The sequence below is a fragment of the Phocoena sinus genome, chromosome 2, assembly GCF_008692025.1.
Source record: "Phocoena sinus isolate mPhoSin1 chromosome 2, mPhoSin1.pri, whole genome shotgun sequence".
NCBI classification, from domain to species: Eukaryota; Metazoa; Chordata; class Mammalia; order Artiodactyla; family Phocoenidae; genus Phocoena; species Phocoena sinus.
Window position 1 is genome coordinate 147,597,207 of NC_045764.1, and position 17,310 is coordinate 147,614,516.

The 17,310-nt window shown below is 43.1% G+C and overlaps 1 protein-coding gene across 12 annotated transcripts in view; it reads left to right on the forward strand.

The window, feature by feature from the left end:
* SIPA1L1 (signal induced proliferation associated 1 like 1) overlaps positions 1-17,310 on the forward strand; it is a 373,251-nt gene that overhangs the window by 329,975 nt on the left and 25,966 nt on the right. For all 12 annotated transcript variants that reach the window (XM_032621332.1, XM_032621344.1, XM_032621336.1 and 9 more), the window contains 2 exons: positions 12,282-12,515; positions 13,535-13,700. In XM_032621332.1, the coding sequence (XP_032477223.1) occupies positions 12,282-12,515; positions 13,535-13,700 (400 nt within the window). The remainder of the gene's footprint in view (positions 1-12,281; positions 12,516-13,534; positions 13,701-17,310) is intronic.

Sequence of the window (17,310 nt, forward strand, 5' to 3'; positions counted from 1 at the left end):
CCAGGGGATGTACAAAGTACCCTCTGAAAAGTCAGCACCTGGGCTTGCATTATCTGGATATGCTGACTGAGGCTGCCTGAAGGTCTTAAAGGATTATCCACATTTTCTGCTTCCAACTGACCATGCAGAAATCATTTAAATCATCATTTAGAAATAACTCTTCTGTTGAAAATCAAAGTTGCTAAGGAAGAATGTGGCCTTTCAGGGAGGATGGCCAGGCTTCCCACCCACTGATAGGTTTTGTCACATTCATTCGTGACTCTGGTAACGGGGATGCTTTGTGACTTCAATCTGTTGATCTTGGCAGAGTGAGCTGGATAATCAGAGCTTTAGCAGACTTCCTTTTCTGGAGGAAAGGGGGACTTAGCCACCAAATGCACATTGCTAGAGAAACTAAAATCACTGCAAATTAGAGCGTTTGTGTCCTCGGAAGACAGGAACAGCAATTAATGTGGAGATCTCTTGACAGTGCATAAAAGAGCTTGTACCTGGGACTTGGTGACAAAGTCTAAATTACAGTGATTAAGTTCCACTGCGTATTTCTGCCTGGGCTGTGTTCCTCCTCCCTCCTCCCTCCTCCAGCCTCCCTCTTGATGATTGTGCAGGTTTTTTTGTGGCCCCCCCCATGAGAATTGCTTAATGTAGGTTGGTAGTTATATAGGGTTGTTATATTCGGATGTCATTAAGAGGAACCATACACATTGAAAGCTTTCTACAATTAAAAAGGCTATTGATTGCTCTAAAGTGTTATTTCCTAGAATGTATTTTCTATGAAGCTTGGGAATTTAGGGAGAGATTTTTAAAAAAAATTTTTTTTTTGTTTGTAATGGCTGTTTCACTTTCAGGTGTTAAACCACTCAAAAAAATGATCTGTGGTGAACATAGGAGAGGTGAAGATAGTTCCAATTTTAGTATACTGTTCCCAGCTGGGTTCATTTTTGTCTTAGAGTTCTGGCCTCGGACGTAGGCCGTGTGTCCGTTCGTGTGGTGACCAAAGACTTCCTTAGCTTACAGAACTCTAGTCCTGCTGACCAGGGGCCATTGCTAATGGCAGAACTAGATTCAAGATCCCATGTTATAAAGCTAAAGGGAATTCCCTGGTGGTCCAGTGGTTAAGATTCCACACTTCCACTGCATGGGGCGTGGGTTGCACCCCTGGTTGGGGAACTGAGGTCCCGCATGCCACACAGTGCTGCCAAAAACTAAAAAAATGAAAAGCAAACAACCCACCTCAGGCTTGCACATACACATCTTGTCTGTAGCATCCTGACCTGACCTGTTCAGATGTCGACTAACGCACCCACTCGCCACCAGCCGTTCTGCCGCTTCGTCTTGCCTCCTGTAGGCCCCGTCAGAGCTCTGGTGCCAGTTAGTACCCACTTATGTGATCACATACACATTTTTACTACCCTCCAGTACAAAAGGACTTCTCATCCAATGTGTTCATCCTAAGCACCTGTGTGTAGCGTGCACCGCGGTGCGCGTAACAGGTAGGTGCTCAATACACCAGCATTATAGGTGTTCAGTACATTTTGATGAACAAATAGGAATAATTTCTTCCTTTCTGTTCCTACTTTTTGCCTGATGACTCAAGGTCCCTACTAATACACCAGTTTGAAAATAGCCTAAATCCTTAACTCCTGACTGCTCTGGAAAACTACCACTACATTTCAAAGCTTACTGTATAGACCTGTCAATATTTGCACAGAGCTCTAGTGCTTTTATATACAAGTGTATGTATAAGAGTGTACCTAAAGTCCTTGTATGGCATTGAGTTTTTAGTTGTCACTTCTATATAAGATTTCTTAATCTGCAGAATATAACAGGGAGAGACTTTATAACAGCTTATCTACAAATGTCAATCAATATCTGCATATAAGTTGGTCAGTGTCTGACATTCACTAGAGGGGATGATTAAAGGCCAGGAAAAATGCCTGCCCACAGATGCTAGTACAGTTCAGTGTCATGAATGTGCTCTTTCTGGTTGACTAATAGTTAATTATTCATGCCAGAAAAGCTGTAGGTTTCTTGAGAGTAGGGGTGAAGAAGGACTTCTTATATTCAGTTTACATGGAACAGTAAGGAATGCCTCAGGCTACTCTAGTGTACTGACTATGTATGAGTGCCTCTGTGTGTGTGTGTGTGTGTGTGTGTGTGTGTGTGTGTGTGTGTGTGTGTGTGTGTGTTAGAGCTTGTGAGTTTAAATTTTGTTCTCTACCCTCTTTGGCACCCTGGGTGAAAAATAGGCCTTGCTTCTTTGTTTAGAAATATTCTGTTGTCTTTATCTGTAATGTTTTCCTCTAAAATCTCTTCTGCCTGGGGTCTTTTAAAATCACTAATGATTAATTACCTCTCTTCTACATTTTTTTCTTAGGGTGAGACTGTTATTTTTCTCTGTTTTATGGACTAAGACTTTAAAGTGAAGCCTCTACAGTTCCCCAGGACTTCTCTCCAACATGTGGTTGGCTCCACTTGTCATATGTTTATGAATTGTTTTCATTGGTAACTTTTGCTTTATGGTCCCGGACAGCGTGAACATTCAGGGTTCTATTTTATTTTGCTTTTACACATCAGGACTCCAGGTGATCTGGCCTAAGCTCTCTTGCCCCATTTCCATTTCTTCCGGCTTATGAAAGTGGGTGATGATTTTAGCCAGAACTTAGGTGATGTTCAACTTAAAGAATGAATAAATACAACGACTATGGTTGAAATTTCAACATTGAGAAAATGAGAGCTCTGTCAAGCCCCAGATGTCAGATTTCTTGATGCAGAGGTCACTGACAAAATGTTTCTCATTACTTGGTTCTGTGAAGCAACTGAAGCATTCATCCAGTCCATATAGAAAGCCCAAATTCTCCAAATGCCATTAAATCGAAGACCAACAGGAATTCTGCAAGGACAGAGTCTCTATTCTTTGCCATATTTAAACCATCCTACTATACTACTAGGGTGAGAATTTATCCAATTGCTGAAAGAAAAGAAAGAATAATCTCAAGAAGAGAGAGATTCCATAATCTTTCTGAGTAATCTCAGTACTTAAGTCCCCTCCCTCTTCAAAATTTTGTCCTGTATCTACCTATCTGAAATTCCTCTAGCCAGCAGCTTAAATCTGTGATTAAGAGAGAGAATAGTTTTTCTGAGCTGAGTCTTTTCTAAAGACTGAAGAAGATTTTTGAAGTGTAAGATTATGAAATTTGTAGGTACCAACAAGTGGTGATGTTAAAATAATTTAACTATATATACATATACATATATATATATATATATATATGTGGTGACAGCCCTTCACCTCCAGGCAAGTTGAGACAGAAATGTAGGGAGAATAGATTTGGATCCTGAAATCCAGGTTCAAGTCTCAGTTCTGTTGTGGACCAGTCATGTGGCCTCTGGCCAGTCCCGCCATCTCTCCGAGCTTGTCCCTTATCTGTAACTTAATACCTAGTCTCCTTACTAAATGGTTGTTTTTATATGTTTGTTGAGAATTAAAAAAAATGTTATCAAAGGTATTGCAAACTGTAACTGTCCTTTTTCTGTCATTTCCTTTTATAAGCACTCCATCACTCAGTGTAGTTATCTAGCTATTTTTCCTTCGACAAACATGTATCTCCCAAGAAACTTTGCTTCTCAAGTTTCCTGCTTTGTTTTCTTTATCCTTTTTAGATGCCACATCTGGACGTGACACTTTTCTCAGCTATGCCTAATAGAATGATAATATTCGTAGTTATCTTGTTAGCTCCCTGTTAACTAACTCAGCATTGCAGACTTGTTCAGCTTGAGGTCCACCGTGACCCCTGAGGTCTCTTCTGCTGGCTAGGCCTAGCCACTCATTCCCCTATGCTTTATGCATTCGTGTGCCCTTGTACTTATTAAATATCTCCCTCTTATAGATGAACAGTCTTCTTTACTGCAGTCGCTTGGATATCCCCTTTGCCAGCTTCATCATTCCCGCCTCACTTCTTTTTCCCCCAGTCCTTTGGAATTAGTATCTTCTGAAGCTCTCCTAAATTGTAGAGCCAGTACTGGACATAACTGGCTAGTGCTGAGCACAGTGGGAGGAGTCGTCCTTAATCATTATCCTTCGCATTATCTGTCACCCCGAAGGCTTATTTGTTATCTGTGCACGTAATCACAGGAAACCCATCAGTTCCCCTCCCCTTGGTATCAGGCCAGCATTCAGCCTTTGGGCAGATTTTGCCACAGTCATTTGACAAGTGACTAATTGCTGCTCTCCCCCTCCTGAAAATACCATCCCAGCCGGTCTAAAATCCGTCCCTCTGTGTCTTGCCTGAATAGTGGTGACTCCAGGTGTTTACTTCAGCAGCTCTCGGTGACACGGAGAGTGGCTGGCAGATGTCTTCGGTAGGGGGCAATAGCCTCATTGATGATGAAGAAATTGCAGAACAGTTTCCCAGGCCCTTATAGCTTCACCACTTGGGGCTTTGACTCTTAACATGCAGGCTGCCCTGTCCTGTGGGGTTCATCCCTTTGCAAGGTCGGCAAGCAGGTGTAGCTCCTCCTCTGCAAAGTGGCCCCCGCCGTGATTGGCGTCCTTTTTGGAAACTAGTCATCTAGTATCGTCTCCTATAAAGTTTTACCACAGCTGGGAATGTAAGTAACCAGGTTGCAGCACATTTGGTTCATGGTTTCATTTGAGCAACAGGTCAGGATGAGAAGTTTGGATAGATTCAGACTGTCCCAAATTCTCAGATGCCCCGTTGCCTCTTCTCCTCTGTTTATATGACGAATCATGCATATGTGTGTGCCCTCTCTTCCTTTTCATAATTCATGTCCTGTAAACCCTAGTGTTCAGAGCAGCACTGTTTACCATAGCCAAGACGTGAAGCATCCTAAGTGTCCATTGACAGAGGAATGGATAGAGAAGATGTATATTACACAATTGGATATTACTCAGCCATAAAAAAGAATGCAGCAACATGGATGGACCTAGAGATTATCATACTAAGTGAAGTAGGTCAGACAAAGACAAATACCATATGATATCACTTATATGTGGAATCTTGTAAAATGATACAAGTGAACTTATTTACAAAACAGGAAGAGACTCACAGACAAAGAAAACAATTTTACGGTTACCAAAGGGGAAAGGGTAGGGAGGGATAAATTAGGAGTTTGGGATTAACAGATACACACTACTATATATAAACTAGATAAACAAGAAGGACCTACTGTATAGCACAGGGAACTATATTCAATATCTTGTAATAACCTGTAATGGAAAAGAATCTGAAAAGGGATATATATATATATATATATAAAACTGAATCACTTTGCTGTACACTTGAAACTAACACAACATTGTAAATCAACTCTACTTGGATGAAAAAAAAATTTGTTTTAATTCATGTCCTGGAATGACCAAAGGAATCAAAGGTTGGTCCATTTTTAGGAAAGGGGAAATGCCCTATACTTCATGTAAGAAAGAAAGCTAGTGTCTCCTCGTGTGGAATCCGGGAACACCCTGATTAAATTCTTAGTGCTTCCAGTTTAGCCATACTCACAGCTAAACTCACTTTTTTCTACAGATAGAAAAGTAGCAGCTACTGCACTTGTCATTTCCTAACATATCTATTGCTCGTCTCTTTTTGTTCTGTATTATTGGCTTCTTACACAGTTCCTGGGGAGAGATTTAATTTGCCATGTGTACAGCTAAATTGCAGCCTATTGAATTAACATGAAATCTCCAGGATAATGAAACAGCTCAGCCACACAGTTCCCCTTTGAAAGTATGAAGCTGACAACTTCATTTCAGTTGTTTTGTAATTAAAGCCACTCAGAGATTATTTGGGGAAGTGTGTGTGTGCAGGTCCTTCCAAGTAGTTCAAGGCCAGCAGGTGGGTCAGCCTCAAGGAGCCCCACCCTCCTGCACTCCCCAACACACACACGCACACACATGCACACACGCACGCACGCACACACGCACGCACACACACACAGCGCTGGGCCGGGGGAGGGGGCCACAGAGGAAGGAGGAGACAACCCATTGTGGAGTGAGAAGAGTTGAGGGGTTAATGCAGTAGTTCTTAAGCTCTAGGGAACGTGAGAGTCCTTTGGGGGTTTGTTAAAATACACATTTCTGGGGCTCTAGGAGATGGGACGTGAGCCAAGGAATCATTATTTACATCAACACTTGCAGGTGACCAGAGTTCATGGCTGCAGAAACACTGCTCTGATGCCGTCCCCTTCTTGATCTTGACTGTGTGAAGCTGGATTTTGATGAAGTCATAACAATACGATAATTCACCTAGATTCGAGCAGTTCTCAATGGATGTGCACACTTGGGGGAGATTTTTGACAACATACACAACTCAGGCACCACCCCAACTCTGTCAAATTAAAATCTCTGGAATTAGGGCCTAGGGATGTGTATTTTTAAAGCTCCCAGGTGATCCTCCTGTGACAATCGAATTAGGGGACAGGTGAACAAACTAAAGTGCTCACCTTCGTGCTGTGAGCTGTACACAGTAAAGAAGGAAGAACCACCAATGGATTAGTCATGTGTTTTTGCTTTTACCTTGGTTCCCAAATCTAATCAGTTGTTAAGTAGGGCTGTCCTTGATTATAACCATTAGTGAACAAAAGTGTGCTGGCATTTCACACCTGGGAGCTAGTGTCAGCTGCCCTGTTCACAGATAAAACCAATAATCAGGGTCTGTGGTCACAGATAAAACCAATAATTGGGGTCTATGGATAATTAAGCATTTATCCTTTTAAGAATACACTTGTAAACAGAAGCATACTCTGTAGATTTAATTATTTCTTGCAGTAAAAAGAAAGCAACACCCAGTTTTAAATAGAGTATGAGTAAAATACGCTATCTTTGTGCACAACGCTCCCTTGCATTTAAAACAGATGGCTAATTTGTCATTTATTTGACAGTTTCCTTCATCAAATATTGCATGCCTGCAATGTCCAGGGACTATTCTAAGCAGGGAGAATAGAGTAGTGAGCAAAACAGTCAAAAATTTCAGCCCTCATGGAGCTTACATTTAAACTGGGGGAGACAGGTGATAAACAAGATAAAGAAATTAAATATATAGTGTGCTTTGTAAATACCAAAGAGAATCCCTCTGTGCAGTAAGTATCTTACTGAGAATCTACTGTATTCTGGCATTGTTAAATATACAAAGATATCTCTGCCTTCAGAGTTTTATCATCGAGTACAAAACCTATTAAATGCCTCTCAGGGAAATAATGGTAGTAATTGAATTTACACAGGAAGGAAAGAGCTCCAGAAACTGTATATGCTGTATACTTTACTCTTGCCTTTGATGTTTCTAAGCCTTTTCCATAACGCTCCCTTTTATGCAGTACATACATTATGACTAAAAGCAGCATAGCTGTTTCCTAAAACATGGAGGAAAGATTTGTAAATTAACAGACTGCGATCTGCTGTGTTTTCTCATGGTTAATTATTTCTCTTTTGACCAAACATTTAGTCTTTGAAAGCCCCAGGGTTTTGAATACCGATGTTATCACATCAAGATACTTATCGATGAGAAATGTAAACTATGAACAGTCAAATGTACCTCTGGTACAGTGGTTTTTAGGGTCTGAGTCAGGGCCACAGCATCACCTGGGAACAAGTTAGAAGTGCAAACTCTCATGTACCCCATCCCACCCAAGCTCCCGAATCAATCTCTGGGTTGAAGCACTACAGTCTGTATCTTAACATGCTGATGAGGACGAATGGCTTGAGTCATTCAAACACACGTTACTCACTTGTGGGTACCAGTCAAGGCAGGTGAAGCAAGCACGTGATTATCCAAGATGAGAGGTGAGTACATGAGACCCTAATTCGCTGTTTTTCACTTAATTGGCACCTGCTTCAGACACTAACCAGGGTTGAGGCTTGAGACATCTCCACATCTGGGCTACAAATGTGTATGAGGCAGGTATAGCTGGGTGAAAAAGATCTGCAAACTAAAGATTAGGTCTTGTCGCTAAGTAACAAATAGCTGCAAACCTGTCATATGCCTTTAAAGTATCCCAAAGGCTGCACTCTTGGTATTTCAGAAGCTTCTCTGGGTTGATGCTCCCTGTGCTGATAATGCATTTGGCGTTAACCTGGGTGTCTGGTGTTACTGTCTGTGGGCTTGTCTGCCTCTATCTTTATGTGTCTCTCCCTGCTTTTTTCTTTTTGGTTCACCTTTCCACTTTTAGTCTCTTTTCCGTAACAGAGACCTACTATTATTTTGTTCTTATTGATTTATCAATAATTTACTACACTAATGGAAGAGTTTTGCATTCCCTTAATTTTATTTATTGATTTTTCTGGCGTCGCCCCGCGGCAGGTGGGATCCTAGTTCCCCAACCAGGCATTGCACCCGCGCGTACCCTGTAGTGGAAGCGGGGAGTCTTAACCACTGGACCGCCAGGGAAGTCCCATTCCCTTAATTTTCAAAGCAAACAAATGGGATTTCTGTTATCAAGGGGTGAAAACTAAATGAGATAGCATTGCTTTTAAAGTTATGTTGCCCTTTGAGGTTTTGTGAGGGGGTCTTTTCTTTCCCCTTCTCCCTAGATAGAAAAATCTTTGGGGTAAAATTGTTAGAGGGATTATTAGGGTATGGCTAGTCATTTTTTAAGTTATATTTTCTATGAAATTTGAACCTGGTTCCTCCTTCTTAGTTACAGAAATAAAGGAGATGGTTATATTTAATCTGAAGTGTTAAGACCCAGTTAGTGTGGAAAACCCTCGAGATCACCTTTGCCCTGTGTCCTGTTCCTCCCCCGACACTCTGTCCCCCTCTCTCCAGTCTTTGCAAAGCCTCAGGGACTGACATGGCCTTCTTTCAGGTCATCTATTTTTGCTTTGTTTTTGTGGGTGTGTTTTCATTAAAGTATAACATGAGTACAAAAAAAGGCACAGGTCATAAATATACATTGGGTTGGGTTTTCTCAAAGTGAACTTCCCATGTCATCGCTACCCAGATCAAGAACTGGAACTTGACCAGCATCCAGACACCATTCCTCCTACATGCCCGCCCACCCAGTCACCTCCCCCTCCTACCCAAGTGAACACAATCCTGAATCCTAAGCCATACGCTCATTTTGCCTATTTGGGGGCTTTGTGTAAGTGGAATCATCCCATATGTATTACTCTGTGTCTGGTGTCCTTAAGTCGACATTATGTTGGGGAGATTCATCCGTGTGTTGCAAGTAAGTAGCATTCGTTTATTTTCATTGCTGTATTATTTTTCCATTGTGAGAACATACCACAATTTGCTTATCCACTCTACTGTTGATGAGCATTGGAGTATTTCCAGTTTGGAGATAACACAGGTTCTTGTACATGTCCTTTGGTGCGTGTATATATGCACTTCTTTTCAGTATATACCTAGGAGTGAAATTGCTTGCATAGGATTTACACATATTCAACTTTAGCAGAGACTGTGAACCAGTTTGCCAAAGTGGTTGTAACAAGTACCCACCTGCAGTGGATGAGTTGCTTCCCATCCTTTCTAGCACTTGATATTGTCTTTTTAATTTTAGCTGTTCTGGTAGGCGTATAGTGGTCCCTCTTTGTGGCTTTAATTTGCATTTTCTTGATAACTGGTAATGTTGAGCACCAGTGTTTAATGGTTTTTAGGTATCCTCTTTTGTGAACTTCCTTTCCAGATCTTTGCCCATTTTTCTGTTGGGTTGTCTGTCTTGTTAATTTGTAGAAGTTAGTTATGTATGGAGAGGAGCCCCTTGTTGTATATATGTTTTACATATATTCTCTTTGTCTTTTGCTGAATGGTTCTTAATTTTAATGGGGTTCAATCATTTCCTTTACGATCCTATTAAAGAAATCTCTGCCTCTATCATAAAGATGTTCTTCCATGTTACACTCCAGAATCTTTAGATCTACATTTAAATATACAGCCCATCTGGAATTGATTTTTATGTAAGGTTTGAGGTGGAGTTCAAGATTCATTTTCAGATGTGTGTATATGTGTGTGTGTATATATGTATGTACGTGTGTGTGTGTATATATTGTACATGTATGTATGCACACACACATATAAAATCTCTAGACCATTAGGGTTTTATTTTTTGTTGTATTTTGTTTTGGTTTTTTGCTTATTTTTTTATAATGAACTTTTCCATTTTAGAATAGTTTTTGATTTCCAGAAAAGTTGCAAAGATAGTACAGAGTTCCCATGTACCCTTTACCCATTTTTTCCTGTTCTCATCATCTTATGTCACTATAATACATTTGTCATAGCTAAGGAATCAATGTTGATACATTCTTATGAACTAAAGTCCATACTTCATTCAGAGCAGGACCATTAGATTTTGACCAATGGAAGTGCTAGTGAGGCATGCTTTGAGACCACATCCTATTAACTAAACCTTCAGTAACAGAGTCCCCTGGAGTGACCTGTCTTTGGTCTCAGCCTAAGCTGGAAAACTCAGCAGGGCTCAAGTGGTGTGACCGTAGGTCGCGTGAGATCACTGGGAAGGAAGTATGGAAATCCTGCAGTTAAAGGCCCTCTAGGTTTGTTGTTAGCTTAAACTCTCATCTCTAGTTTATTTAAAATTCTGCCTGGGTTTTAAAGGTACAAGGAGTAGTCTCCTCCTTGAGTCCTACAGGACTTGAGTTTTGTAATTTCTAACCAAAGTTTAAAATACATTGGTGATGAACAGTTTTTTATTTTTAATCACTATGCCTAATATTACATCCCCAGGACTTATTTATCTTATAACTAGAAGTTTGTACCTTTTGAACCCTCTTTAGCCATTTCACCCACCCTCCAGCCTCCACCTTTGACAACTACTCTGTATCTAGGAGTTTGGTTTTCTAATTTTTTGAGGAACCTCCACACTGTTTCCCATAGTGGCTGCACCAATTTACATTCCTACCAACAGTGCACGAGGGTTCCCTTTTTTCCACATTTTTGTTCACACTTGTTATTTCTTATCTCTTTGATAATAGCTATTCTAACAGGTGTGAGGTCTCATTATAGTTTAGATTTGCATTTCCTTGATGTTGAGTGATGTTGAGCATCTTTTCATGTACCTGTTGGCCATCTGTATGTCTTCTTTGGGAAAATGTCTATTCAAATTTTCTCCCCAATTTTTTTATTCGGATTGTTTGCTTTTTTTGTTACTAAGTTGTGTGAGTTCTTTATATATTCTGGATATTAACCCCTTATCAGATACATGATTTGCACATATTTTCTCCTGTTCAGTAAGTTGCCTTTTTTTTTTTTTAATATAAATTTATTTATTTATTTATTTATTTTTGGCTGTGTTGGGTCGTCATTTCTGTGCAAGGGCTTTCTCTAGTGTGGCAAGCGGGGCCACTCTTCATCGCGGTGCGCGGGCCTCTCACTGTCGTGGCCTCTCTTGCTGTGGAGCACAGGCTCCAGACGCGCAGGCTCAGTAGTTGTGGCTCACGGGCCCAGTCGCTCCGCGGCATGTGGGATCTTCCCGGACCAGGGCTCGAACCCGTGTCCGCTGCAAGTAAGTTGCCTTTTTATTTTGTTGATGGTTTCCTTTGCTACACAGAAGCTTTTTGGTTTGATGTAGTCCCTCTTGTTTATTTTTGCTTTTGTTGCCTTTGCTTTTGGTGTCAAATCCAAAAAATCACTGTCAAGGAGCTTACTTGCCTATGTTTTCTTCTAGCTAAGAGTTTTACGGTTTCAGGTCTTACGTTCAAGTCTTTAATCCATTATGAGTTAACTTTTGTGTATGTTGTAAGGTAATGGTCCAGGTTAATCTGATAAACAGCTTTGTAGAGAGTCAATAGATGCCATGGGGAAGGAGACCTCAAGGCGCCCCTTTGGTCTTGGACGTGAGTGTGTAGAGAGCTCTATGGCTGATCCAGTCTTGTCTCCCCTCTTCAGCTCGGGCCTGGGGAATGTCACCATGACCCTTAGTTCTGAGGAAGGGAGGACAGAGAGCCCTTGATACCTCCAGACCTTTTACTGCCGGCTCCCCACTACGACCTGCCTCTTCTAGACTTCACCGTCACAAACTTCAGCGGTGCTAGCATACTTCAAAGTGTCCCTGACTGTCTTAACTATTTTTACTTTTCAACTTAAAGTGCAGAATAAGCCCCAGTCACCATCTTTCACTTTGACAGCAGACCTTTAAATTAAAGCGAGAAAGCAAGGAAGACCAGCCAGCCCCATTAATATTTTATGAAATATTCATTGTTCTTTAACCTGGCCATAACCCCTGTCCTGGACGACGCTTTTATAGCTGACATACTGACCCCGGGATGCACACACACACACGCGCCGTTTTGTCTCTGTCCTGTTTCTCCTCAGTACCCTGAGCTCCCGACACTCTGCCAGCCCAGTTGTCTTCACCAGTGCCAGAAGTTCACCAAAAGAAGAACTGCATCCTGCCACCTCCTCGCAGCTCGTTCCTTCCTTCTCATCTTCCTCCTCCTCCGGTCCTAGGACTTTCTACCCTCGCCAGGGCGCTACTAGCAAGTACCTAATTGGATGGAAGAAACCCGAAGGAACCATAAACTCTGTGGGATTTATGGACACAAGAAAGTAAGGATGCTTTTGCTTCTCTTGCTGGGTTTTTTTTGTTTGTTTTGTGTTTTTTTTTTTTTTTTTTTTTGCGGTACGCGGGCCTCTCACTGTTGTGGCCCCTCCCGTTGCGGAGCACAGGCTCCGGACGCGCAGGCTCAGCGGCCATGGCTCATGGGCCCAGCTGCTCCGCGGCATGTGGGATCTTCCCGGACGAGGGCACGAACCCGTGTCCCCTGCATCGGCAGGCGGACTCACAATCACTGTGCCACCAGGGAAGCCCTCTTGCTGGGTATTTTGCTTTTAACATGACAGAGAACAGAAAAGCTTGGGGCAATTTCCTACAAGAGAGGAGGCCGGGCTAGGGGCTAGGAAGAGGGTGGTTTGGTAGGGAGATTTTTTTTTTTTTTCCCTCAGTGAAACTTGTCTTAAATTGTTTCTCTGACACATTCCTTAAATAAGATAGATTGCAAAACATTCAGATTTGAGAATCTTAAGTCTCCTAGGAAAGAGTATGTCTGAAGAACAAACTTCAGAATAATCGTCCCTCTGGTGCTAAGACCACACTTGTCCCTTTGATGCTATTAATCACAGCCTTCCCATGCAATTCCTAAATGGGCCAGGAGGCACCAGAGGGACTGTTAGAAAGTAAGTGACCACCTCTGAACATGAAGAACTTTTTGACAAAAAAAATAAATGATTCAGTCAATGACTTTGTTTTTGTTTGTACCAGGATTGCATTTGGGCTTCATACCCTGTGGGCTTTTATTAATAAGTCTGTTGCTAATTTTGGCTTAATGTAGTTAATAGTTTCCTATGAAAGAGTGATTTATTCTTCAGGCTTTTTATTTTGTATTTCAAATTGGTCTTGTTTCTCTAACAAGCATTTATCTGAGTAGATTCTAATGTAATTGAACAGAAGCGATTCTCCTTTTCTCTCCTTTAATAGCTCTCCATTGACTTACTTCTTTCAGAGCCCATCGTGCCCTTGAGTCAACCTTGTCGACTTAACTTCTACCCTCTCTTCCCCTTCTTTCAAGGCGTCATCAGAGTGATGGCAATGAAATAGCCCACACCAGGCTGCGTGCCTCAACCAGGGACCTCCGGGCATCCCCAAAGCCAACCTCCAAGTCCACCATTGAGGAGGATCTCAAGAAACTCATCAATCTGGAAAGCCCAACTCCTGAATCCCAGAAGAACTTTAAGGTACAGGGTAGAACTTGGGGTAAATAGCAGTTAGAGAGAGACCGAACGGGGCACTTGCACCCTCCAGGAAGTGGTGGTTCCAGGCTCCTCTTCATCAAACCCCACTTCCCGCCATCACCTGACTGTCCCAGTAATTGGTCCACATGTTTTCCAGATGCTCTGTCCCTGCAGCCACATCTCTTGAGTCGTGTTTATATTAACCTGTCCCTACCCCCATGGCTTTTTTTCTTCCAGTGTATCCTACTTACGGTGCACAGGCTACACTTTCTTGACATTATTACTCGGATGACATTGCTTCTCAGAACTCTGCAGAGACACCCGTGGCTCCCTTGTCAGACAGAAAGTTTTCTGAAAGGGCTTTAGCGCTTTCTGTCCGAAGGGTCCTCGTCCTCCTTCCACAGTAGCCCCCAGTGTGTTTCCTGCCCTGTGTGTGTCCACAGCACCCTGCACTCTGGCCTTGCCTCTGCCCCCTGCCCCTGGCCAGGCAGACCTACCAGCCGTACACTGCATGCTGTTTAGTCCAGCAAACGTAAGTCTGCACGTTTACCTTCAGAACTTTCCAGATTCTCTTCACTTCGTAAAGCCTTCTCTCCACTCTCAGAATTCCAGACTAGAAATGCCTTCTCTGGAACCCAGCCACCCTCCCCGTCAAGTCCCGAGAACTTGCTCAGAGTTGGTGGGTATGTTGGTGGCCAGACTCCTGCATGACCACGAGGAAGGGTTTGTTCTGCTCACCTCAGCTTGGAGGACCCTTGAAGCCCACCTAAGGCTCTCTGCTTTCTTGTCCTCTAAAACGTGCAGTCTCACGCTCCCAGGCTCAGAGCTAGTGTTGGCTTAGCTGGGCCCAAAGGTATTTCACGCCAAGCGTTTGGTATTTCTGTCTGCAGTGTACCGGGTGGCCCCAAGAGAAGGGGCCAGAACAGAACTGTTCTCTGTTCTCTGTGTTCTTAGTTAAATGATTTGTAGTCTCTTGGAAGTGACTAGAAAGCTTAATTTAGGAAGACCTTTGAGAACTGATTGAAAATGGAAGCTGACATATTCCCTTAACCACTCACCATCCTCAAACTGTGATCAGAGGGTGAGAGACATGCTCAGCTGGATGAGCTGTGTGGTCTCGTCTCATCCAGGCTTTCTCGTCACCATTCTAGTTTATGTGCACACGTACATGCCTCTGTGTATGCGTGTGCCACACGTGTGTGTGCATCTTCCTTCAGACAGGTCAGGTATACCTCCTAAACTTACAAATCAACATTTACAGAGATGAAATGTGCTCCAAAGACCATTCTGGAGTTTTGCTGAGAAATCAATGAGTTATAAACATTAACATCATAAATCATTTTAAAGACTTGCCATTCTGGACTTCTGTAATTTCTGTTTTATAAGCCAGCACTTAACAGTTCTGACTCATCACCCAGGGCACAAACGGTTTCCTTAGCAACCTTGCAAAAGATAGTACTTGAAACTTCTTTCTTTATCCATCAAAAACCAAAGAGGTATATTAAAGTTTTTAACTACCAGTTTCAAAACAAAAATTATTTCTGATTTTTCCTTTGAGGTTAGAGGAAAATAAGACCTGCCCTGAAAGGAATCTTTCCACCAATTCTTAGTTTAACATTTTTGGAAAGGAGCAAGCTCAGAGCTTTCGTCCTTTTGATTTACTCATGCAGTGGAAATAATTGAAAGCAAATGTCTGTCTTGCCCTTATTCAGGCCTTGGCTTTTATTTCCAAAGTGAATTACTTTAACATTCCTTTTTGAAATAGGAGTGCACATTCTTTATGTTGTGACTATTTATCGTGAGACCCTCTGCAAAGAAAATGCTTCTGCTGGCTAAACTATTATGGTGAAAAGGCTGGAAGCAGGAGCTGGAAATATGCTCTGTTTTCTCTCTCATTTCATCCTTTTTGGTTTGGTTTCAGATGAGTTCAGCTAAGTAGCTCTGCGTGTCTTGTGAGATTCATCATCTGAATGGCCGTGCCTCTGCTGTGTCAGTAAGGCTAACATGCCCTTGAGAGGTCTTCCAGCCCATGCCTGGCTCAAGGGCTCCGAGCCACTGCATCAGGCTTCAGGGTACAAGGAGTAGCTTGCTTTGGGCTGTGATACTTGGAAACCACTCAGGCCACATTGGCTTTCTCAGATAGCAAGTGCTAGCAGTGAGCCATCATGAATACCAAATGACGGGGTTATTCCCCGGCTCGTTTGCCAGCAGAGTGAGATATCTGCTGCAGGACGTGGCAGGGCTCTGCTGGGCAGGCTGGAGCTGAGAGGTGGGTGGCTGCAGGGCCCCGCGCAGCTGCTGTGGAACTCGTATCTCAAGGAAGAGGGCAGAGCGATTAACATTCTACGAAACCTCATTGGCAGGCAGAGCTGGGATCACTGTATTCTCCCCGAGGGCTGCATGAGTCTGGCAAGTGAACAGACGGTAGGTAGTGCAACCTGAGAGCCTTGCTCTCCAGCCAGTACTCTCAGATACAGACCAAAGGAAGAGGCTTCATGCGGCTCTAGTGTTCAGGAAGAGCCGATACTTGCTTATTGCAAGTGCGGGTAACCCGTTTCACTGAGAGCCGGGAGGAGTGAAAAGAGTGAGGAGGGGAAGGAGACGGACCTGGAGCAAGACGCCCCCTCTCTAGGCCTTGCTTCTCAGCTTTGAAACAAAAGACCAGACTAGGTCAATGGTGCCCAAATGATTTTAACGTTCAGGAACCCTTTTCTTCCTAATACAGTTAGTTACACATGGCAGCCCAACGTGTAGAACTAAGAAAGCACAACTTCTCCAATGGGAGAGGTGGGGTACCTTGGGCTCTTGGGTACCACCTGAACATCTCCTCTCCCCAGGCAGTGATGCTGGGAGGAACCCTTAGGGCTCCTTGGAACACAGTTGAGATCCCCCTTCCTGATGCTCTCTAAAATCCCTTCCAAGTCTGCCACCCATTGTATTGTGGGTCTTTCCCAGGGTGTGGCGGCACAGGGCAGCACCACTCAGCGATCTCAGGTCTGACCTGCAAGGAAGACAGAGGGTGCCCTAGGGGACTGGATAGGTGCACATACCTTTAAGACTGGAGTTGAAGAGGGCTGGGGTCAGGAGCCGTCCCAACGTGCTTGGCCCAGGCTAGGTCCTGCTATTTTTTAACGGATAGAAAGCATCTAGGTAGATTGCTTCCTTCCATCTCCTCCCCTGCCTCCCTTTAGTGCAGGATGTTATAACTTTGAATAAATCTCACTGTTCAAAGGATATCTTCAAGGTAGCTGTTTACTACCTTGAAGTATATTAACATTTCCCAAAGAGGCTGAAACTAGAACTGGTGGAAAATCTCTCTCCTGTAAAACCATCAGGGTGGGGATAGTCACTGGAAAAGGAAGTCCCTTTGCCAAACCCAGATGTGCTAAAAATGATTGAGAGCAGTTTTTGAATAGAGAGATCTGAAATCTGGTCTAGTAGGCAGGAGCCTTATGTGACAGTTCTAGAACCTTGCAGGTGGAGGGAGGTGATTTTTTTTGCGGTACGCGGGCCTCTCACGGTTGTGGCCTCTCCCGTTGCGGAGCACAGGCTCCGGACGCGCAGGCTCAGCGGCCATGGCTTACGGGCCCAGCTGCTCCGCGGCACGTGGGAT